The following is a 24821-nucleotide window of genomic DNA, read 5'->3' as shown; positions in this document are numbered from 1 at the left end:
AGAGGAATTGCATTTGCATGGCGCCTATCATGACCTCAGAGCAACCGGGTGCTTTACAGCCAATAAGGCATTTTTGAAGTTTGGGCACTGTTGTGCTGTGGGAAGCGTGCCAGCCAATTTGCGCACAGCAAGCAAACAGCAACGTGACAACGACCAGCTAGTTCGGCCTAGTTTAAAAGCAAAGTACCGCGGGTGCTGGAAATCTTTAATAAAAACAGAAAATGCTGGAAAAACTCAGCAGGTCTGACAGCGTCTGTGGAGTGGGAAACAGAGCTAAGGTTTCGTGTCCGTGTGACCCTTCTTCAGCTTGAAACCTTAACTGCTGAGTTTTTCCTGCATTTTCTGTTTTTAGTTCGTCCTAACGATGGTTAAGAGATAAGTATTGGCCAGGATGCTCGCTCTTCTTCAAAGTGGTGCCATGGGACATTTTACACGAACTTGAGGGGGCAGATAAGGCCTCGCTTTAGTGTCCGTGCTTAAGGCACGGCACTGCTGGGAGTGCGGCACTCCCATGGTAGTGCACTGGGAGTGCCACGTGGGGTTAGTGTACAAATCTCTGGAGCTGGGCTTGAACCCACAACCCTCTGACTCTGAGGTGAGAGTGCTACCCGCTGAATGCTGGGAAGACGGGAGTAGGTCAGTTAAGACGGCAGTCGCCTTCGATCCTGCGATCAATGGCTTGAAGTTCATCAACGTAGATGTTGTTCTGCATTTCCATGCAGCCTCTTTGAGGCAGTTGCTGCTCTGCTTCACTGGATGCCAGCATACCGTGGTCCATAATTAAATTCATTGTGCGATTCTTTTGCACTTTCCCAAGACTGGTTAGCCGGGTGAATGAGCTGGTGTAGGGGATTCACACGGATACTCCACAGCAATCACACAGCTGCTGTTTGAATGGACCTTGGCTCCAAGTACTAAAGCAAGGACGACACTTGTCATCATTATTTCTTCTATGCAATATTACTCCTGACAGTCTAGGCCAGCTTCTCTGTGCTTTGATGGGATGCAGGGACCTCAACCACAGCAACCTACGCGTGTAGAACGTGAGGCAGAGATGCCTGAAATCATGGTCATCTTTGCTGAGGGGCAATGGACAGAGAATTCTGATGGATTATAAGGTGAAGCCAAAATGGGATTTAAACACAAGGATGAGAATTTTAAACGTGAGGTCATAGTTGACTGGCATCCAACAAGAACAGGAGTGATGGGTGAGCAAGACCTGGCGCAGGGGAGGATACGGACGACTGAGGTTTGGCTGTGCTGAAGTCCACAGAGGGCAGGGGGTGGGAGGCTGGCCGGGAGAGCACCGGGAGAGTCCATTCTGGGCGGGGAAAAAGGCACGGCTGAGGGTTTCAGCAACCGAGGAGCTGAGGCAGGGGGAGGAGGCGGCCGCCATCACACGATGGCCTCGCTGACGGGAGAATGCGCTGGAAGGTCTGTTCCTGGCGGCATTGGCAAACTTCACATCTCAACCACACCACCAGAAGGCTGCCGAGCTTCACTGACACACCGCCTTACTCGGGACAAAACCATAAAAACTGGTCCGAACTGTTTCTTCCCTTCTCAAGAGGGAAGGGATTTATGGACCATAACGTGGGGGAACTGTGAACTTGTACACTTTGGCAGGAAGAATAGATAAGCAGTATACTATTTTTAAATGGAGAGCGATTGCAGAACTCTGTGGTACAGAGGGATCTGGGTGTCCTGGTACATGAATGTTAGGAGACAGGGGCTGTGAGTGATTAGAAAGGCAAATGGAGTGTTGTTGGTTATTGCCAGGGGAATGGAATATAAAAGTAGGGAAGTTTTGTTGGTTGTATAGGGCGTTGGTGAGGCCACATCGAGAGTACTGTGTACAGTTTTGGGTCCCCTTATTTAAGAAAGGACATAATTGCATTAGAAGCTGTTCAGAGCAGGTTCACTCGACTGATACCTAGAATTGGGGGGGTTATTTTACGAGGAAAGGTTGGACAGGTTGGGCCTGTATCTACTGGAGTTTAGAAGAATGAGAGGTGATCTCACTGAAACATATACGATTTTGAGGGGACTTGACAGGTTGGATGCTGAGAGGGGGTTTCCCCTTGTGGGAGAGACCAGAACTAGGGGACACCGTTTAAAAATAAGGGGCAGAATGTTATGGCCCCATTGCAGTGGGGGCGGGGCTGTAAAATGCGGTGAGCCGTTCAAAAGCCCATTGACTTTGGTGGGACAGGCTGTCAAATTCTGCCCAAGAGGTCTCCCAGTTAAAGACAGAGATGAGGAGAATTTTTTTCTCTCTTTTCCCCAGGGACTGGTGGAGGCTGGGTCATTGAGTATTCTTAAGGCAGAGCTAGACAGGTTCTCGACTAACAAGGGAGTGAAGGGCTGTCTCCTCAGCAAAGCACAGGGACATTTAAATAAAAAAGCTGACTGGGCTAAACATCAGGCGATCGTTCTCTGGGAATCTCAATGAAGTACTTTCCGTTTCATTTTTGCAATATTTCTTTGTCTTCATCTCTGCTCCATGCATTTGAAAGTTTGTCTCCCTCTGCATCTCTATTTCAGCCCTCATGTGGCTCAGTGCCTAGCACTCTTGTCTCTGAGTCAGGAGGCTGTGGGTTCATGTCCCACTCCAGGGTCTGAGCCCAAAAATCAAGGCTCCAGTGCAACGCCGAGACAGTGCTACACTGTCAGATATGCCGTGTTTAGAATGAGATGGAAGGCCTCCACTGTACTGTCAACAGCATGTAAAAGATCAAATGTCACTATTTGGATAAAGGAGAGGGGAGTTTCTCCCCAGTGTCATGGCCAATAGTTATCCCTCAATCAACATCACAAAAACAAAATAATTGGTCATTCTCACATTGCTGTTTGTTGGAATTCACTGTGCGCAAATCGTCTGCCAGTGCTTCCTACATTACAGCAGTGACTACACTTCAAAAAGTAATGTGCTTTGAGATGTCTGGTGGTCATGAAAGGAGCTACATAAAACCAAAGCTCCTGCAACAGAACCTTCCAAACCCATGACCTCTACCATCTAGAAGGACAAGGGCAGCAGATAGATGGGAACACCACCACCTGGAAGTTCCCCTCCAAGCCACTCACCATCCTGACTTGGAAACATATCACCGTTCCTTCACTGCTGGGTCAAAATTCTAGAACTCCCTCTCTAACAGCACTGTGGGTGTACCTACACCACATGCACTGCAGTGTTTCAAGAAGGCAGCTCACCACCACCTTCTCAAGGGCAACTAGGGATGGGCAATAAATGCTGGCCCAGCCAACATCCCATAAATGATTTAATAAAAAGTTTTTTTTCTCTTCTGTCCACATGTCTTTCCCTATCTCTCCAGCTGTACTTGTGCCTAATTTGCCTAGTCAGTGCATGATCCTCTCAGTCCCAGTCACTTTCTGTGATGGGCAGCCAGTGTGTGTCTGCACATCTCTTCCTGTTGCCCTGTGCTTCCCTGTGTCATAGTGTATACCTCTAGATTTTGTGTGTGTGTGTTCGTCTCTCTTTATCCCTCCTCTCTGACACATCTACATCTCTCTGTATTTGTGTTACCTTTTCTGTCTCAGGCCCTATATCTTTCCCTCATTTAGTATGTCTTAAATGATTTTTTTAAATTATCCTTTCATGGGATGTGGGCGTCGCTGGTAAAGCCAACATTTGTTGCCCATCCTTAATTGCCCTTGAACTGAGTGGCTTGCTCGGCCATTTCAGGAGGCAGTTAAGAGTCACAAGTAGGCCAGACCACGTAAGGATGGCAAATTTCCTTCCCTGGAGGACATTAGTGAACCAGATGGTCAATAATCAATGATTAACATCATGGTCACCATTACTGAGACTAGCTTTCCAATTCCAGATTTATTAATTGAATTTAAATCCCACCAGTTGCCGTGGTGGGATTTGAACCCATGTCCCCAGAGCATTAGCCTTGGCCTCTGGATTACTGGCCAAGTGACATTACCACTACGCAACAATTCCCCAGATGAATTAGAACCGCCAACACTGCAATTTCTCTGTTGTCACCTATGCCAAAACCTTTTTAAATAAAATATAATGTTTAATTCAATTTTTTCCATTCACAAGCAATATTTAAGTATTTTAAGTGCCAGAAACGAAATGGCAGATGGGACACCTCCCAGTATAGTTTCAGTGCTGTAAAGTGGAAGGAAGGTAATAGATATAGTTAGGGAACTTTGGTCAAATATTGATTTCACGACTCATATTTATGCTAGCTGATCCTCAGTGGCATTGCTCGTGATCCAAGCACAAAACAGCCTGTGGTCAGTTAGGTTTTAACTGCCGTATGGTGAGGGAAGGCTGGTGTCCCTTTTTAAGAAGGTGCCTAGATAAGGCCATGAGGACCACAAATCAGTTGTTATCTTGACACTTCAGCCATCTACTTTTGCTTCGCCCCACCCCCACCCTGCCAGAAAACGTAGTCAGTTTGCTGCAACTCTAAATACTTTCAACTGGGCTCTCAGCTCATTTTCACCTTGCGGAATGAGACTAACCAAGTGTCCCAATCAGAGGCCTGAGCATCTGCACAAACCAGAATTCATCAGACCAATGGACCCCCTATTACACAGCCCCTGTCCTCCAGCCTTTTCTTTACAGGTTTTCACTCTGTTCTGGCCTCTTGCACATCCCCAATCTTAATCGCTTCATCACTGGTAGCCATACCTTCAGACGCCTGGGCCCCAAGCTCTCTCCCTACACCTCTCCGCCTCTCTCCCTCACTTTCCTCCTTTAAGACACGCCTTAAAACCTACCTCCTTGACTAAGCTTTTGGTTACCTGACCTAATAGCTCCTATGTGACTCGGTGTCATACTTTGTTGTTAGTGCTCCTATAAAGCGCCTTGGGGCATTGCATAACATTGAAGGCACTATATAAATATAAGTTGTTGTTGGTTTCCCACCAATTCTCCCTCTTCCCCGGAGGGTGATGACTCCGTTGTGGGACACTGTGCCAAAGGCACTCTCCAATATTCCATCCAAGTGTCCAGTCCTTACATGTGAGCTGAGGCAGAATAGGCTATTTGGCTTTGGGAAGCTTCACAGCTGAATGTCATCCTGTCGTTACGTGACAACTCAGGTACTGCTGGTTGACTTCAATGAGAAGCAAGCATCCCATCTGATTACTGTTCCTCCCCAACCCAAGACATTCAGGACAATTTCAGCACCCTTCTCCTTCTCAATAACACCAGCTAATTCATCACAATCCTGGGACTGTCTCAATGGGGTAACTATTGACAGCCTTAGCACCAACAATCAGCATTCATATAGCATCTACAACATAGTAAAGCATCTCAAGGCAGGCCACACGAGCGATTATCAAACATTTCACCACAGAGCCACAGGAGAAGATACTGTACAGGTGACAAACATCAAAGAGGTAGGTTTTGAGCAACGTCTTAAAGGAAGAGGTAAAGACAGAGGTAGAGATCAGGGGAGATTCCGGGGAGAGGGGGGAATTCCTGATTTTATATCCAAGGCAGTTAATGACACAGCTACCAATAGTGGGGCAATTAAAATCAGCGAGGCATAGAAATTGCTACGGGAATGGGATATAAAAGTAGGGATGGTTTACTGCACTGTACAGGGCACTGGTGAGACCACATCTGGAACACTGTGTGCAGTTTTGGTCTCCTTATTTGAAAAAAAGATATAATCGTGCTAGAATCAGTGCAAAGAAGGTTCACTCGACTCATTCCTGGGACGAAGATTTTATCCTATGAAGAAAGGTTGTGCAGTTTGGGCCTATACCCATTGGAGTTTAGAATAATGAGAGGTGATCTTATTGAAATATATAAGATCCTGAGGGGACTTGACAGGGTGGGTACCGGGAGGATGTTTCCACTCGTGGGAGAGACCAGAACCAGCGGACACAGTTTAAGAATAAGAGATCTCCCTTTTAAGACTGAGATGAGGAGAATTTTTTTTCTCTCAGAGGGCTGTTGGTGAAATTCTATTCCCCAGAAAGTGGCAGAGGCCCAGTTTTATTCAAGGCCCAGTTAGACAGATTTTTGACAGACAAGGGGGCCAAACGGATTATTGGGAGGTGGGGGGGGAGGTGGGGTGGGGGGGGGGGGGGGGGGGTGGTGGAGGGACCGGCACCAAAGTGGAGCTGAGATCAGCCATGATCTTATTGAATGACACATCAGGCTCAAAGGTCGGATGGTCTACTCCTGTCCCTACAGTTGCAAGGCTGTTTGTTCAGTGTCTCACTAAGAGGTCTTGAGGCTTGTGTGGTTGAACATCAAGTGTTTATTGTTAACACAAAATTATGTACATCTCCAAGGTACAGCCCTTGCTAGGTGATGCCCTCATGGTGGCCTCTGCTAGACTACTACTGCACACAGTCCACTATCATGTGACTCCCTATCTTAAAATGTGGGCAGTACTGTTGGCCTAGACTCACATTAACCTCTGCTATGCCAAATACCCCTTCAGCTACACCTATGTTCCCAGAAAACCCAAACTGGAGGGGTGCAGGGTTCTCTGTGGGTTTAGGGCTGGCGGAGGCTACAGAGGTAAGGACAAAGCTGCTGGGAGCCTGGAGATCTCGTCACTTGGCATCAGACTTAAAACAGTCGGCAGGAAAGGGGAAGTTCAGCCACAGAGTTCGCTCGGTCCTTGTGAGCCGCTTTCTTTCAGACGAGCGGTGAATGGCATTGTTTCACCACTGAACACAGAGTCTAGCCCATTGTTCAGAGGGCCGATTATTGAGTGCTTGATGCTACCTCTGGATGCTTACAGGAGAGCAAGAAGGTCGGGTGCCCTTGGTAACATTCCTCATCAACCATAATGCATAAAACAGATGAACTAGTCCGTCTGTGGAACCTGGCTGTGTGTTAAAAGTTTGCCAATGCACTAGCAGCCTCTCCACTGCACGGTAAAAGAGTTGACTGAATCTGACCATGTCCTAAGGTCTCTGAAATGTAATAAAGGGAAAGTTTCGCTTTCTAATAGGATGCCATTTGGGAATTGGGCTCCTAAAGGAAGACTTTTATTTGGAAGCTCTCGCATGGATCCTCACCAAAACATTCTTGTTACATGACAGCCAACCAGCAGAAAGGAACAGTCACAGGGTATAAGCAAGGTTTTGAAAACCCTGGGAAGAGGCACAATCTCACGTCAAACCAACTTGAATTTCGGTACTTTGGCCAACTTTAGTAGGCATCCCGACAATACTTGGGCAGAAAGCAATAAATGGCCACACACACCTCTCCAAAATCTGGGCTCTTTCACCTCGACAGGGTCCAGCTCCATTAGCAATAGGGAGCATAACAAGCAGAGAAGGAGGACACTCAGACTGAAGCCCTTTCACGTTTTATACATCCTCACAGTCTCAACACCCACTTTTCAAAAATGTTAATTTGCTAATTGCAACGAAGAGTGGGCCAGTTTAAAAACTGCCCACTGCTGTTCACAATCCGCTAGAATCTGGTCAAACATCAGAGCTTTAAAATCCTTTGTAACCGCATATATAGGTCAGATACAATTCCTCCCTGTTCACTCCACTCTCCAGATAGCAACAGGTTTGTTTGCATAGTTTCAGCCCTAGATTTGTGTGATGCACCATAACATTTCACAATCTGCACCATTCCATGCACATGCACATACACACAAAGACACGCACACTCATACACTCTCGCACACGTGTACACTCTCGTGCGTGCACACGCACACTCTCACAGGTACACACACACATTCTCATGCGTGCACACACTCTCACACGCACACACACGCACACTCACATGTATACACACTCTCACGCGCACACATACTGTAACGCGCACACGCACACACACACTCTCACATGCACACAGACTCTCACGTGCACACACACTCACGCGCAGACGCACACACACACATACACACACACTCTCACATGTACACAGACTCTCATGTGCACAGAAACACACTCTCACACGCACACGCAGACACACACATACACACACACTCTCACATGTAAACAGACTCTCATGTGCACAGAAACACACTCTCACGTGCACACGCACACACACACACTCACACACACACACACTCACACACACTCTCACTCGCGCGTGCACACACACACACACGCACACACACACTCTCATGCATGCACACACACACACACGCGTGCACACATACACACGCTCACACAATCTCATGCGCACGCACACACACTCTCACGTGCGCGCACACACAGACACTTTCACACGCATACACACACACGCGTGCACACACACTCATGCGCACACACACACACTCATGTGCACACACACACACGCGCACACACACACTCACACACACACACACTCACACATGCACACACACACTCTCACACACACACACACACTCTCACATGCACACACACACACATACACTCACATGTACACACACACACACACTCACATGTACACACACACTCATGTACACACACACACTCACATGTACACACACTCACATGTACACACACTCACATGTACATACACACACACACTCATATGTACACACACACACTCACATGTACACACACACACACACTCACATGTACACACACACTCACATGTGCACATACACTCAAATGTACACACACACTCAAATGTACACACACACACACTCACATGTACACACACACTCATGTACACACACACACTCACATGTACACACACTCATATGTACACACACTCACATGTACACACACTCACATGTACATACACTCACATGTACATACACTCACATGTACATACACTCACATGTACATACACACACACACTCACATGTACACACACACACTCACATGTACACACACACACACACTCACATGTACACACACACACTCACATGTACACACACACACACACTCACATGTACACACACACACTCACATGTACACACACACACACACACTCACATGTACACACACACTCACATGTACACACACACTCACATGTGCACACACACTCAAATGTACACACACACACACACTCCAGTAGGCACATCTATCTACAATCAGTCTCTGGAAAAGGGGGCACTTACCAAAGGATTGGATGCATTTCAGGAGGAGTTCGTCTAGATTGAGACCCTTGGTGAGCTGGGGCATGGACATAATGGCTTTGGCCTTGCTGATTTCAGCCGGACTGGGACAGGTCATTCTGCGCCGGCACTGTCGCTGGATGACCTTGCTGCCCAGCGAGTTCTGATACTCATGCCGAGATTTCCTGCAACACAGAAAAGGGGATAAACAGCCGGGATCAATACGAGAACGTGAGAGAAAGAGAGAGAGAAAGAGAGAGAGAGGGGAAGAGAGGGAGATTTCAGCCGTGTCTCATATGAGAGGCTGTGCTAAGTGCGTCAGTGAGTGAGGAGATAAAAAGGCAGTCAACTCCCTTCATTATGAGATACCCTTTCACTGACAGATATACCAGCATTGTATCCAAATAGTTCAGCCACTTTTGTAGGTTCAGGTTACAGACTCTGAACAATTATCGTGTTTCCATAAAGAGAAACACACATTTCCCTGTGTTTTTTTGTCAAGCCAAAGAAAAGAACTTACATTTAAAAAGCGCCTTTGACAACCTCAGGATGTATCAAAGCGTTTTAATGCCAGTTAAATACTCCTTTGAAGCATTGTAACCTAGGAAACGTGGCAACCAAACTTTGCATTCAGCAAGATCCCACAAACAGCAATGTGACCACAACCTGAGAATTCATTATTTTTAATGGTTAAGAAATAAATATTGGCCGGAACTTGCCCGCTCTTCTCCGAATGGTGCTGTGGGACCTTTTACATCGACGTGAGAGAGCAGACCGCGCTTTGGCTTAAAAGATAAATAAGTGATACATATGTAAACAAATAATAAATAAAAAGCTGAAAGGGGCTTGGTTAACAGCTTATCCAGTTCATTAGGTTTCTGGGTTGAGGGATTGTCCTACAAGGAGGGACTAAGTAAACTAGGCCGATATTCCCTGGATTTTAGAAGAGGAGATGACCTAATTGTAACATGTAAAAGTTTTAAGAATAGAATAAATGCCGAGAAAACGTCCCCCTTGGCTGGGGGGCCTAAAACAAGGGGGCACGTCCTCAGAGAAAGGGATCGACCACTTATGACGGAGAGGAGGAGAAATTTCTTCCTTCAAGAAATTTTAAATCTCTACCCCAGAGAGCAGTGCCTGTTCAATCGTTGAATATATTCAATGATTAGAGGGTCAATAGATTTTTTTTGTGCATTAAGGGATATGGGGATAGTGCAGGAAGGAGGAGTTAAACAGAAAATCGGCCTTGATCTTGTTGAATGGTGGAGCAGGCTCAAAGGGCCTACTGCAGCTCCAGAACAGAACCTCTGACAGCGCAGCACTCCCTCGGTGCTGCATTGACAAACCAGCCTTTGGTTTTGCGCCAAAGTTCCTCGAGTGAGATTCGAAGCCACAACTTACTGACTCAGAGGTGAGAGTGCTACCAACTGAACCATAGCTTGCAAACTCAACTCAGCAAACTGTGGCCAAGCCAGCGACGCCCACAGGCTGTGAAAGAATATATATATATTTTTTTTTTAAAAACTCCCGGAGGATGGGACTACTCAGCACAAAATTTCCTCAACATGCATGAGGTAAATACAAAAATCCAATCACAAAGGCGTCTTAAAAAATGCACCACAGATTCCCAGGATGTCAGAGAGCTCAACTTCCTGCGAGTCTGCCTTTCAACATTTTGATTCGAACAGTAGTTACATTCACGATTCGGAAACCATTTGGCTTTGATCCAGTGACAAACACTGATGCTGGAATGATGCCTGGTGCCTGCCATTGATCTCCAGAGGTGGCAGATGGGAGGTATAGCCAGCACGTCAATGGCATCGTTGAGTGTGCCGGGTTCACTGACCCTTTCATCCGTTCTGAGAGCACACAGGCACCAGGTAGAGCTCAATGGACACTCTGTTCGCCCCAACAAAATGTGCAGAAATGCGCAGAAGTGTACAAGGAGATGTTACGGCTGCCCCCTCTCTCACCGCAGAGCAGCGCTGAGCTGCACTGCTCATCTAGAGAAAGCTTAATATCGTGGTATAGGGGGTGATGACAGCTCCGCCTGGATCAGTTACATTCTGGGAGTGGGGATCTCGCTGCCACTTGGAGCTGTTGAAGCGAACAGCATTAGTGCGTTTAAGGGGAAGCCAGATAGGTACCTGAAGGAGCAAGGAACCGAAAGTTATGCTAATAGGGAGAGATGGAAAAGAATGGTGGGAGCCTTATTTGGAGGATAAACCAAGGATCTTTAGAACCATAGAACTTTAATACCATGAGGAGTCTTGACAGGGTGGATGTGGAGAGGATGTTTCCCCTTGTGGGTGAATCAGGAACTATGGATCACTGTTTAAAAAGAAGGGGTCACCCATTTAGGGCGGAGATGAGGAGAAATCTTTTTCTTTCAGAGGGTCGTGAGTCTTTGGAACTCTCTTCCTCAAAAGGCAGTGGAAGCAGAGTCTTTGAATATTTTTAAGGCAGAGCGAGATAGATTCTCGGTTAACGGGGGATGAAAGGTTATCAGCAGTAGGCGGGAGTTACAGTCAGATCAGCCGTGATCTTATTGACTGGTGGAGCAGGCTCCAGGGGCCAAGTGGCCTACTCCTGCTCCTAGTGCGACTGTTCAGTTGAGTCAAATGGCCTGATTCTGAGTTGGAAACATGATGTCACCCGATGCAAGTTAATTGCTGGTTTTCATGTGAAGCTACAGAATCTAGTGCAAACCCAGCACCTTCCTGTTCGGTGAGTGATTTTGGCCCCAGATAGAAGAGGAACCAGCAGATCATCAGATCAGCGAACATTACATGGGACAAACTAAACCTGAGAGAAACAGGTGGAGTTTCACAACAAGTTCCATTTCGAAGAATGCTCTGCATAGCTTTGAAGTTCAGGTATAGACCCAGCGGATTCCAGATTCACAGCTACAGGAGAGGTCACTATAAACCCAGCGGATTCCAGATTCACAGCTACAGGAGAGGGCACTAAAGACCCAGTGGATTCCAGATTCATAGCTACAGGAGAGGTCACTAAAGACCTAGTGGATCCCAGGTTCACAGCTACAGGAGAGGGCACTAAAGACTCAGTGGATTCCAGATGCATAGCTACAGGAGAGGTCACTAAAGACCTAGTGGATCCCAGGTTCACAGCTACAGGAGAGGTCACTAAAGACCTAGTGGATCCCAGGTTCACAGTTACAGGAGAGGGCACTAAAGATCCAGTGGATTCCAGATTCACAGTTACAGGAGAGGTCACTAAAGACCCAGTGGATTCCAGATTCACAGTTATAGGAGAGGTCACTAAGCAAAGACAAATTTTCCATTGCTCACCTAAATGGTGTCAGCCATGACTCAACTGGTAGTGCTCTCGCCTCTGAGTCACAAAGTTCAAGTCCCACTCCAGCCCTTGAACACCAAAAACCTACGCCGACACTCCAGTGCAGTATTGAGGGAGTGTTTCACTGTCAGGGATGCCATCTTTCAGATGAGGTGTTAAATTGAGCCCCCATCTGCCTGCTTGCAAAAGATCTGGTGGCACTGTTGTGAAGACGAGCGGGTGCCCTGACCCCAATGTCTCAATCACAAAACCAATTTAATAGTTATTGCCACCTTGCAGCTGGTGGGAGTTGTTGTCCACAATTTGGCTGCCACATTTCCTACATCACAACTGGGGGCTGCATTTCATTGGCTGGGAAGCACTTTCAGATGCCTGACGGTCGTCAAAAGCGCTACAGAAATGCAGTTTTCTTCTCAACCAATCATCCCTTCATTTCTGCCCCCCAGCTTGGGAAATGGGGAAGGGGTGATGTGCTGTTTCGCCATCAGTGGGTGGATGTATTCCGTCACTGCAGCACTGTGCTATATCACGCTACCACCATGTTATACCAATTAAGAGTCAGCCACGATTTCTCTGTCTGCTATTTTAACAAAAGTTGTTTAGCAGTGTATTAATGAGTAGGGTAGCACAGCAGTTATTCTACTGGGTAAAGAAGCCAAGAGCTGGGAGTTCAAAACCCACCCTGGCCAATTATGCCAATCAACTAGATAGTTTGCAAGCTGGCACCAGAAGAAATGACCATGAAAGCTGCCAGACTGTTGTAAGACTGCCAATGGGTTCACTAATGCCCACAAAGGAGGGCAACTTTGCCACCCTACACAGTCTTCATGTGACTCCAGTCCCACGTAGGTAACTCTCAAAAGGTAACAAAGCCACTCTGTTGCAACAACATTAGCTACTGGGAAGGCTGACCCTTAACGCTAACCCTCCCAGGGCAGCTAGAGGTGAACTATAAACTTGGGCTGCTCATAGACTCAGTGCGAAAATTTGCAGAGCCAGGGACAATATTTATTCTTTTTAAATATGCCTCCAGGCTGAATATTGTAAATGCCCTCCAACCACATGTGCAATGGCAGAATAGACTCCTTCGAGAGTTAGCAGAAGTCAACTTAATTTTGGTCTAGCTAAGGTGTGGATGAAAAAAAACCCATCAGTAACGTAATAATTTCAGGCAGGACAGATCCCTTTTCTGTCACAACTCCTGCAGCAACGAGTACACGATTTCCTGTTTTTGCTGTGGGCTCGGTGCTGTTGGCATTACCTAATCTCCATGATCCTTCATCCACTTGTCTATGTGCCAGTCAGTGAGAAAAGATGAAAGTGAGAAGGAATGTATAAAATGCTGGTTAGGCCATGGCTGGAGTTTTCTGTACAGTTTTGGTCCCCACTTAACAGGAAGGACATGATTGCTCTGGAGAGAGTGCAGAGGAGACTTACAAGAAGGTTGCCAGGGCTTGAATACTGCAGCTATGAGGAGAGATTGGATGGGGGTAGGGTCACTTTCCTTAGAACAGAGGGGAGACCTAATTGAGGTGCACAAAATTATGAGGATCCTACATAGGGTAGATAGTAAAGACTTGTTTCCCCTAGCTGAGGGGCCAATTACCACGGGGCACATGTTTAACATGATTGGTAGAAGGATTAGAGGGGACATGAGGAAAAGCTTTTTCACCCAGAGGGTAGTGGGTGTCTGGAATTCACTGCCTAAGTTGATGGTTGAGGCTGAAACGCTCAACTCATTTAAAAGGTACCTGGATCTGCATCTGAAGAGCTATAACCTTCAAGGCTATGGACCAGGTGCTGGAAAGTGGGGTTAAACTGAGCGGCTAGTTTCTTTTTTCTCTTTATTGGCTGATGCAGACACGATGGGCTGAATGGCCTCTTTCGGCACTGTAACTTTTCTATGGTTATTTGGAATGCTGGTCAGGTAGGTCAGCACCCTGTGTCTACATATCTCCCACACTGATAACAGATTCAGAATGTGGAAGGGGAATCCCATCCCATCCATAATTTCCTGTTCGATTTGGCAAGGGTAGAGTCCATGTGGCTTTCAAAAGGGAATTGGGTAATTATCCGAAGAGAAAAAAAATTTCAGGGTTATGGGAAGATATGTTGGAACTAGGTGAGCTGCTCTTTAGAGAAAGCTAGCACGAATGCGATGGGCTGAATGCCTCCTACTGTGCTGTAACCATTCCATGATTCCACAATTCTACATTTTTTATGTCATCGGCAAGAAAATCATCTCAATTCTGAGGTGAAATGTAGCTCCAATCGCTGTGCCTTGGTGTTGGCTCTGCGAATGCGAATTTCCTTTGTGGCTGGAGGTGCAAGGTTCAAAGGGTGGAGAACCCTTCACACATCGTGCTGCTTCTAGCAGCGCTCCACAGATTTACATCAATCCAACGGGGGAAGGTGGGCCCCACGTTGCCTGCGTGGGTCCATGTGGCGTTTTTCAATGCCAGGTCAACTAAGGAAGCTGGAGGTGCATAAGTGGCCAGAATCAGGGGAACGTAAAGATTGCAAAGGCCTTTCAGGCTGCGGCAAGTTACAGAGATGGGGAGAGGGGTCCACAGAGGGAGCTGAAGACAAGAATGAGAGACATTTAAAATCGCGGCGTTACCACCCTGGGGATCAAGGTAATTCAGCCAGCACAGGGATAATGGGTGAACAGGATAAGACGAGTTAGGGGGGGGCTCTGACCACAATCTTTTAATCCTCTTTAGGTTCAGGAATGTGGCCAAAGCACTGGATCATTGCAACTGTTACAACCCTCTCCAAAAAAAATCGAGATGTCTTAAACCCAGCAACTGCAGGCCAGTCAGGCTATTGTCAATGGGAAAGACAGACCAGACAGACTTGCATACCTGCCTTTCATGACTACAGGGCTTCCCTAGTATTTCAAGTATTTTACAGCGAACACAGCTTTTTCGAAATGTAGTCACTGTTGTAACAGGGGAGGGGAGCCAATTTGAGCACAGCAAGCTCCCCCACACACAACAAGGTGATAAGGTCCAAAAATGATGTTGATTGAGGGATAAATATTGGTTAAGACACTGGGGATAACTCCATTGCTCTTTTTCAAAAGAGCACCATGGGATTTTTTTTACATTCACCTGAGACCTCAGTTTAACACCTCCCGTGAAAGCCAGCACCTCCGGCAGTGCAGCACTCCCTCAGTTCTGCACTGGGAGCATCGGCCTGGATTTTTGTGCTCCAGGTGGAGGGCTTATAGGGATAATTAGCCGGAAGAAAATTAATTTTAGTTTGGAAAAGCACCGGTTAATAATTGACAGGCAGCACAGATTTGATATTGGCAAATTGGTGCCTGACAAACTTGATTGAATTATTTGATGAAGTAACAGAGAGGGTTGATAATGCATTTAATGTTTTGTACCTGGACTTTCAAAAGGTGTTTGAGATAAAGGAGCACATAATAGCAGAATTGAAGTCCATGGGATTAATGGGCCAGAAATGAAACTGACAATGGAACAGTAAGCATGGGATAGTGTTGAATGGTTGTTTCGGAGATTGGAGAGAGGTATACTTTGGTGTCTGCAGGGGTTGGGGTATATTAATGACCTGGATTTGGGTAGAGGGGGAATAATTAAAACTTTGCAGGTGGCAAAAGACATAGAAATGAAGTAACCAGTGAGGAGAACAGTAACAGGCCAGGTGGACGTAGGCAGAAGACAGGAATGAGCAGACTTATGGCAGATTAAAATCAATGCAGGGACAGATGAAGATAAGGAAAAACAATATTAGCCAAATGGTACAATCTACAGGGACAGAAAGGTGGGTTCATTTTTATTTTTATATATTTATTCTTTCATTGGATGTGGGCATCGCTGGCAAGTCTAACCTTTGTTACCCATCCCTAAGGGGAGGTGTTGGCGTACTGGCACTGTCACTGGACTAATATTATACAGAGACCCAGGGTAATGCTCTGGGGACCCAGGTTCAAATCCCACCATGGCAGAATCCAATAAAAATCTGGAATTAAAAGTTTAATGATGACCATGAAACCATTGTCAACCCATCTGGTTCACTGGTGTCCTTTAGGGAAGGAGATCCTTACCCGGTCTGGCCTACATGTGACTCAAGACCCACAGCAATGTGGCTGACTCTTAAATGCCCTCTGAACAAGGGATGGGCAATAAATGCTGGCTGAACCAGTGATGCCCACATCCCATAAAAGAATTTTTTTTAAAAATTGCCCTTGAACTGAACACTTCGGAGGAGAAGAGTCAACTGCATTGCTGTGGGACTGGAGTCACATGTAGGCCAGACCAGGTTGAGATGACGGATTTCCTTCCCTAAAGGGACACATTAGTGAACCAGATGGGTTTTTAACAATAATTGTTTAACAATAAATGGCCACCATTACTGAAACTAGCTTTATGTGCCAGACACATTGAATCAGTGTCCCCAGGACATCAGCCTGGGCCTTTGGGTTAATAGTCCAGTAACTGCCTCCCATCTGATATAAGATTTTCATACATCAGTCTTTGAACGGAGCAGGATGAGTTGAAAAGCAGTTAAAACATACATAGCTTTATAAATAGAGGCACAGAGAACAAAAACAAGGAAGTTATGTTCATCTTTTATAAGTCACTGCTTCAGCCTCAGCTGGAGCACTGGGTAACTTCCCAAAGGAAATTGGACATGTCCTTGAGATGGAAAAATTCACAGGGAAAAGAGCAAGAGCCATTGGAATTAATTGGTCAGCTCTAACTGGACAGCCAGTATGGGCATGATGGACTGAATAGCCTCCTTCTATGCTGTAAGATTCTATAATTTGTCGCTAGTGGAATTCAGGTCTCAAGGCAATCGTGTTCCCCTTATTGGCAGCTGCACTTCATCTTCACTGTCCACGATGCTTACACCTGGAGCTGTAAAGTGTTTAGTCAGACAGGCAAGCTCTCTAACATGTACGTGAAGTGGTTAAAAATGTCTAGCAGAAATGTCGGCAGAAGTGAAATTTTCACTTCCCTCAGCCTTTACCATCAATTTGAAGTACTATTTCTCTGGCTCGCCTTTGTGTTCAAATCCCTCCAATGGCACGGCCCTCCCTGTCACTTTAACCGCCTCAAACCCTACACCCCTCCATGATAGCCACGCTCCTTCAATTCTGGCCTCTCACAATTTTAATCGCTCCGTTATCGATGTCTGTGCCTTCAGTTCCCTGGGCCCTCGGCTCTGGAATTCCCTCCCAAAAACTCTACAGCTCTCTCTCTCCTCGCTTAACACACTCCTTAACACTGACCTCTAAGATCAAAGTCATGGTTGCATGTCCTAATATCACCTCGGTCAATGCTCCCATGAAACCCCACGGGGTATTTTTGCAATATTCACTCTCTTTTCCAGAACCCACTCTATCCAATTCAGGGTCGCTGGGAGTCGGAGCCTATCCCAACAGGCAATGGGCATTAGACGGAGTACACACAGGACATAAACTCACATGCACCCACACACACCAGCTGCAATGGTGGGATTTGAACCCATGTCCCCCAGAGTATAGCCTAGTGATATTACTGCTACGCCACCATCTCCCCCAAATACTCTTTGTGATGTAGACCATTAAAGTTCAATGGACAATTCCACTGTCCTACGCTACCTGAGGGGAAATCTCTGGGACACAGAGCTCACAGGTAGGGAAGGGTGGTGAGGGAAGAGAGACTACAATATGGGCTGCTCGGTGGGAGTGAGGGAGCCCTTTAATGTGCTCATAAGATTTTAGTGCCGATGTGAACCTATTCTAAAATAAGCTCTGCTCTGTTCAAAAAAAATGGGAAAGCAGCAGCTACACAACTGTGTTGAGTGTTGGTACCATAATATCACCAATTCTAGTCCATTGTCTTGAGGTACTATTAATCCCTTCATCGGAAATAACACGCCGCTAGACATCCACGGGTCCACAAAGAGCAGAGGGCGTGGGGCAAATTGGATAGGTCTTTCGGAGAGCCAACACAAGCAAGATGGGCCAAATGGCCTTCTTTTGTGCCACAGGCTTCTATGGTTCTATGAATCCACCATTCTCAATGAACAGAGTTACAATGGTCCGTGAATGATCTGGGTAAACAAACTGTTGAAGATAATGTTTTACTAACCGGCTATTTTTATCACGGGCAGGTGTTTGATAGCAGCGTCTGTGCCGGCTGCTTCGTGTGCACAAGTGGACAAGCGCGAGAGAGAAAGATAATGCCAAATTACCTTCATTCTGCAAACGCTCACCTTCCTCGCCTGTTGCCCGGACTGCAGGTGCTGTCAGGAGAGCGTATCGGCCGAACTTCACTGAGACACACACACACACACACACACACACACACACACACACACACACACACACACACACACACACACACACACACACACACACACACACACACACACACACACACACACACACACACACACACACACACACACACACACACACACACACACACACACACACACACACACACAACTCCAGGAAGCCGTACTGCAGAGTGGCACTGAATCTCAGCCTGCTACCAGAGGCTCATAATCTCCGTCTTCCACCCTCCCCACTATCACCACCAGCCCCCTCCCCACCACCCCCCCACCCCCCGCCCCCAACTCCGCATTGATTCCCTGGGCAGGAAGTGAAAAGCTGGCCCATTCATGTAGAAAATGAGTTCAAGTAAGAAGTGAATGTGAAAGTGACACCAGTAGCACAGATTTTGTACTTAGCTGCAAGCTCGCTGCCTGACTCCTGCTAGTCCCCACCACCCTCGGTTAATTACCCCATCGCTACCTGCTTTGAACGGTCCTGCTACACTGACAAACCATTGTTAGTAATGCTATCAGAGCAGCAAACTATCAAGAGAAAAATTACCCTCCCATATGTCTCCTCAGCGAAAAAAGGACTTTCAGTTCAAATTACTGTGTTTGTACCTCACCTCTGTAAAATTCAGAGCCCATTTCACCTCTGAGAGGCCATCCAACTCTGATTTTAAGACTCGGGTGTGCCTTCTCTCTCTCTGTTCAAATATTTGCCTCATTTGCTGCTCCTGCTGCCTTTTCTGAACTTATCCTTTCTTGTTCCTCTAATCACGCCAGCAGGCAACTTCTGCTTCCCCCCCAGCCCACAATGTGAGCCGCCTACATTAAAATCAAAGTCCGGACTCATTCAAAGCACCGCTGCCCATATCTGAATCCACACCAAGTCCTGTCCCACCCATGGCTCATGGTCCAGCAATGCCTAGATTTTAAAAATTCTCATCCTCGTGTTCAAATTCCTCCATAGCCTCACTCCTTCACAACTCCACCCGCTCCCCCCCCAAATCTCTGCAATACCCAATAGCTCTACGACCCTCCAACAATTTGGTATCCCTCCAATTCTGGCCCCTTGTGCTTCCCCAACTTGATTCACTCCGCCACTGGTCTTCAGCTGCCTGGACCCTAAGCTCTGGAATTCCCTCCCTAACTCTGTCTACTGCTCTCTCCTCCTTAAAACCTGCCTCTTTATGAAACACTTGGCCACGTGTCCTGATAGCCGTAGCTCAATGTCAAATTTTCGCCCGGATTATGCTGTTCTGCTACGTCAGAGGTACTATCGAAATCTAAGCTGTGGTTATGGTTCCTCCTCAAGAGTCCTGTGTCTTTTTGCCTCTCTCTCCGCTCCCCCTCCCTCTGAAAAGGTGCAAATTTTTAAAAACCCCAATCTTGGTGACATCCAATTGCCACCTTGTCGCTTATCTTGCCTTTTCAACATGGCCTGTGCCCTGCGCTTTAGGCCTCAGGCCTACACCAGGGGTTCCCTACTTTAAAACTAATACTGGTCACGTTTCTGCTAGTCTATCATTCCCCTCGTGTTCAATTTACGCTCCCTCCAGGGAAGCCCCTTTCTTCCAATGGGCACTTCCCTCTGACAGCCTGGCTGCCTCTATCTGAATAAAAGAGGAGGGTGCTGGGAAAGGACAGAGAAATGAAGAGAGGAGAGTGGAAAGGAGGGGAAGGAGAGAAGGGGGAAATGAAAGGAGAGGGGACGGCAGGAGAAGACAGGACAGGAGAGAGGTGGGGGGGGCGGGGAGATGGAGAGGGGGATGGTAGGTGAAGGGAAGGGAAAGGAGGGAGAGGAGAGAAAGAAGGAGTGGGAGGGGAGGGGGAGGAGGAGATGGCAGGAGAGGGGAGGAGAGGGAAATAGAGGAGGGCGGGCAGGGGAGGGTAGGGAAGGGGAGGGGAGGAGAGGGGAGGGGAGGGGAGTGCAGGAGAGGGGAGGGGAGGGGAGGGTAGGGGAGGGCAGGGGCAGGAGTGGGGAGGGGAGGGGAGTACAGGAGAGGGGAGGGGAGGGGAGGGGAGTGCAGGAGAGGGGAGGGGAGGGGAGTGCAGGAGAGGGGAGGGGAGGGGAGTGCAGGAGAGGGGAGGGGAGGGGAGTGCAGGAGAGGGGAGGGGAGGGGAGGGTAGGGGAGGGCAGGGGCAGGAGTGGGGAGGGGAGGGGAGTGCAGGAGAGGGGAGGGGAGGGGAGTGCAGGAGAGGGGAGGGGAGGGGAGTGCAGGAGAGGGGAGGGGAGGGGAGTGCAGGAGAGGGGAGGGGAGGGGAGGGGAGGGCAGGAGAATGGAGGGGAGGGGAGGGGAGGGCAGGAGAGGGGAGGGGAGGGCAGGAGAGGGGAGGGGAGGGGAGGGGAGTGCAGGAGAGGGGAGGGGAGGGGAGGGGAGGGCAGGAGAGGGGAGGGGAGGGGAGGGGAGGGCAGGAGAGGGGAGGGGAGGGGAGGGGAGGGCAGGAGAGGGGAGGGGAGGGGAGGGGAGGGCAGGAGAGGGGAGGGGAGGGGAGGGCAGGAGAGGGGAGGGGAGGGGAGGGGAGGGCAGGAGAGGGGAGGGGAGGGGAGGGGAGGGCAGGAGAGGGGAGGGGAGGGGAGGCGAGGGGAGGGGAGGGGAGGGGAGGGGAGGGCAGGAGAGGGGAGGGGCGGGGAGTGCAGGAGAGGGGAGGGGAGGGCAGGAGAGGGGAGGGGAGGGCAGGAGAGGGGAGGGGAGGGCAGGAGAGGGGAGGGCAGGAGAGGGGAGGGGAGGGGAGGGGAGGGGAGGGGAGGGGAGGGGAGGAGAGGGGAGGGGAGGGGAGGGGAGGGCAGGAGAGGGGAGGGGAGGGGAGGAGAGGGGAGGGCAGGAGAGGGGAGGGGAGGAGAGGAGAGGGGAGGGGAGGGCAGGAGAGGGGAGGAGAGGGGAGGGGAGGGCAGGAGAGGGGAGGGGAGGGGAGGGGAGGGCAGGAGAGGGGAGGGGAGGGGAGGGGAGGGCAGGAGAGGGGAGGGGAGGGGAGGGCAGGAGAGGGGAGGGGAGGGGAGGGGAGGGCAGGAGAGGGGAGGGGAGGGGAGGGGAGGGCAGGAGAGGGGAGGGGAGGGGAGGGGAGGGCAGGAGAGGGGAGGGGAGGGGAGGGCAGGAGAGGGGAGGGGAGGGGAGGGGAGGGCAGGAGAGGGGAGGGGAGGGGAGGGGAGTGCAGGAGAGGGGAGGGGAGGAGAGGGGAGGGCAGGAGAGGGGAGGGGAGGGGAGGGGAGGGCAGGAGAGGGGAGGAGAGGGGAGGCGAGGGGAGGGGAGGGGAGGGGAGGGGAGGGCAGGAGAGGGGAGGGGCGGGGAGTGCAGGAGAGGGGAGGGGAGGGGAGTGCAGGAGAGGGGAGGGGAGGGGAGGGCAGGAGAGGGGAGGGGAGGGCAGGAGAGGGGAGGGGAGGGCAGGAGAGGGGAGGGAGGGGAGGGGAGGGGAGGGGAGGGGAGGGGAGGGGAGGGGAGGGGAGGGGAGGGGAGGGGAGGGGAGGAGAGGGGAGGGGAGGGGAGGGGAGGGCAGGAGAGGGGAGGGGAGGGCAGGAGAGGGGAGGGGAGGGGAGGGGAGGGCAGGAGAGGGGAGGGGAGGGCAGGAGAGGGGAGGGGAGGAGAGGAGAGGGGAGGGGAGGGCAGGAGAGGGGAGGGGAGGGCAGGAGAGGGGAGGGGAGGGGAGGGGAGGGCAGGAGAGGGGAGGGGAGGGGAGGGGAGGGGAGGGCAGGAGAGGGGAGGGGAGGGGAGGGGAGGGGAGGGGAAGGGAGGGGAGGGGACGAGAGGGGAGGAGAGGGGAGGGGAGGAGAGGGGAGGGGAGGGCAGGAGAGGGGAGGAGAGGGGAGGGGAGGGGAGGGCAGGAGAGGGGAGGGGAGGGGAGGAGAGAGGAGGGGAGGAGAGGGGAGGGGTGGGGAGTGCAGGAGAGGGGAGGGGAGGGGAGGAGAGAGGAGGGGTGGGGAGTGCAGGAGAGGGGAGGGGAGGGGAGGGGAGGGGAGGGCAGGAGAGGGGAGGGGAGGAGAGGGGAGGGGAGGGGAGGGGAGGAGAGGGAGGGGAGGGGAGGAGAGGGAGGGGAGGGGAGGGGAGGGGAGGGGAGGGGAGGAGAGGGAGGGGAGGGGAGGGGAGGAGAGGGGAGGGGAGGAGAGGGGAGGGGAGGGGAGGGGAGGGCAGGAGAGGGGAGGGGAGGGCAGGAGAGGGGAGGGGAGGGGAGGGGAGGGGAGGGGAGGGAGGGGAGGAGAGGGGAGGGGAGGGGAGGGCAGGAGAGGGGAGGGGAGGGGAGGAGAGGGGAGGGGAGGGGATGGGAGGGCAGGAGAGGGGAGGAGAGGGGAGGGGAGGGCAGGAGAGGGGAGGGAGGGAGGGAGGGCAGGAGAGGGAGGGGAGGGCAGGAGAGGGGAGGGGAGGGGAGGGGAGGGCAGGAGAGGGGAGGGGAGGGGAGGAGAGGGGAGGAGAGGGGAGGGGAGTGCAGGAGAGGGGAGGGGAGGGGAGGGGAGGGCAGGAGAGGGGAGGGGAGGGGAGGGCAGGAGAGGGGAGGGGAGGGGAGGGGATGGGAGGGGAGGGGAGGGGAGGGGAGGGGAGGGGAGTGCAGGAAAGGGGAGGGGAGGGGAGGGGAGGGGAGGGGAGTGCAGGAGAGGGGAGGGGAGGGGAGGGGAGGGGAGGGGAGGGCAGGAGAGGAGAAGGGAGGGGAGGGCAGGAGAGGGGAGGGGAGGGGATGGCAGGAGAGGGGAGGGGAGGGGAGGGGAGGGGAGGGGAGGGCAGGAGAGGGGAGGGGAGGGGATGGCAGGAGAGGGGAGGGGAGGGGAGGGGAGGGGAGTGCAGGAGAGGAGAAGGGAGGGGAGGGCAGGAGAGGGGAGGGGAGGGGATGGCAGGAGAGGGGAGGGGAGGGGAGGGGAGGGGAGGGGAGGGCAGGAGAGGGGAGGGGAGGGGAGGGGAGGGGAGGGGAGGGCAGGAGAGGGGAGGGGAGGGGATGGCAGGAGAGGGGAGGGGAGGGGAGGGGATGGGAGGGGAGGGGAGGGGAGGGGAGGGGAGGGCAGGAGAGGGGAGGGGAGGGGAGGGCAGGAGAGGGGAGGGGAGGGCAGGAGAGGGGAGGGGAGGGGAGGAGAGGGGAGGGGAGGGCAGGGGAGGGGAGGGGAGTGCAGGAGAGGGGAGGGGAGGGGAGGGGAGGGCAGGAGAGGGGAGGGGAGGGGAGGGGAGGGCAGGAGAGTGGAGGGGAGGGGAGTGCAGGAGAGGGGAGGGGAGGGGATGGCAGGAGAGGGGAGGGGAGGGGAGGGGAGGGGAGGGGAGGGCAGGAGAGGGGAGGGGAGGGGAGGCGAGGGGAGGGGAGGGCAGGAGAGGAGAGGGGAGGGGAGGGCAGGAGAGGGGAGGGGAGGGGAGGGGAGGGGAGGGCAGGAGAGGGGAGGGGAGAGGAGGGGAGGGCAGGAGAGGGGAGGGGAGGGGAGGGGAGGGGAGGGCAGGAAAGGGGAGGGGAGAGGAGGGCAGGAGAGGGGAGGGGAGGGGAGGGGAGGGGAGTGCAGGAGAGGGGAGGGGAGGGGAGGGCAGGAGAGGGGAGGGGAGGGGAGGGCAGGAGAGGGGAGGGGAGTGCAGGAGAGGGGAGGGGAGGGGAGGGCAGGAGAGGGGAGGGGAGGGGAGGGGAGGGGAGGGCAGGAGAGGGGAGGGGAGGGGAGGGGAGGGGAGGGGAGTGCAGGAGAGGGGAGGGGAGGGGAGGGCAGGAGAGGGGAGGGGAGGGGAGGGGAGGGGAGGGGAGTGCAGGAGAGGGGAGGGGAGGGGAGGGGAGGGGAGGGGAGTGCAGGAGAGGGGAGGGGAGGGGAGGGCAGGAGAGGGGAGGGGAGGGGAGGGGAGGGCAGGAGAGGGGAGGGGAGAGGAGGGGAGGGCAGGAGAGGGGAGGGGAGGGGAGGGGAGGGGAGTGCAGGAGAGGGGAGGGGAGGGGAGGGGAGGGGAGGGGAGTGCAGGAGAGGGGAGGGGAGGGGAGGGCAGGAGAGGGGAGGGGAGGGGAGGGGAGGGGAGGGCAGGAGAGGGGAGGGGAGGGGAGGGGAGGGGAGGGGAGTGCAGGAGAGGGGAGGGGAGGGGAGGGCAGGAGAGGGGAGGGGAGGGGAGGGGAGGGGAGGGCAGGAGAGGGGAGGGGAGGGGAGGGGAGGGGAGGGGAGTGCAGGAGAGGGGAGGGGAGGGCAGGAGAGGGGAGGGGAGGGGAGGGGAGGGGAGGGGAGTGCAGGAGAGGGGAGGGGAGGGGAGGGCAGGA

At 51.8% G+C, this 24821-nt stretch overlaps 1 protein-coding gene across 2 annotated transcripts in view; it reads right to left on the bottom strand.

Moving 5' to 3' along the window:
• LOC121272539 (RAS guanyl-releasing protein 1-like) overlaps positions 1–24821 on the bottom strand; it is a 178410-nt gene that overhangs the window by 86162 nt on the left and 67427 nt on the right. For both annotated transcript variants that reach the window (XM_041179160.1, XM_041179161.1), the window contains exon 2: positions 9021–9202. In XM_041179160.1, coding sequence (XP_041035094.1) covers positions 9021–9202 — 182 coding nt within the window. The remainder of the gene's footprint in view (positions 1–9020; positions 9203–24821) is intronic.

Source organism: Carcharodon carcharias, chromosome 34, assembly GCF_017639515.1.
Source record: "Carcharodon carcharias isolate sCarCar2 chromosome 34, sCarCar2.pri, whole genome shotgun sequence".
Lineage (NCBI taxonomy): Eukaryota > Metazoa > Chordata > Chondrichthyes > Lamniformes > Lamnidae > Carcharodon > Carcharodon carcharias.
This window is presented reverse-complemented; position numbering and strand designations above follow the sequence as displayed.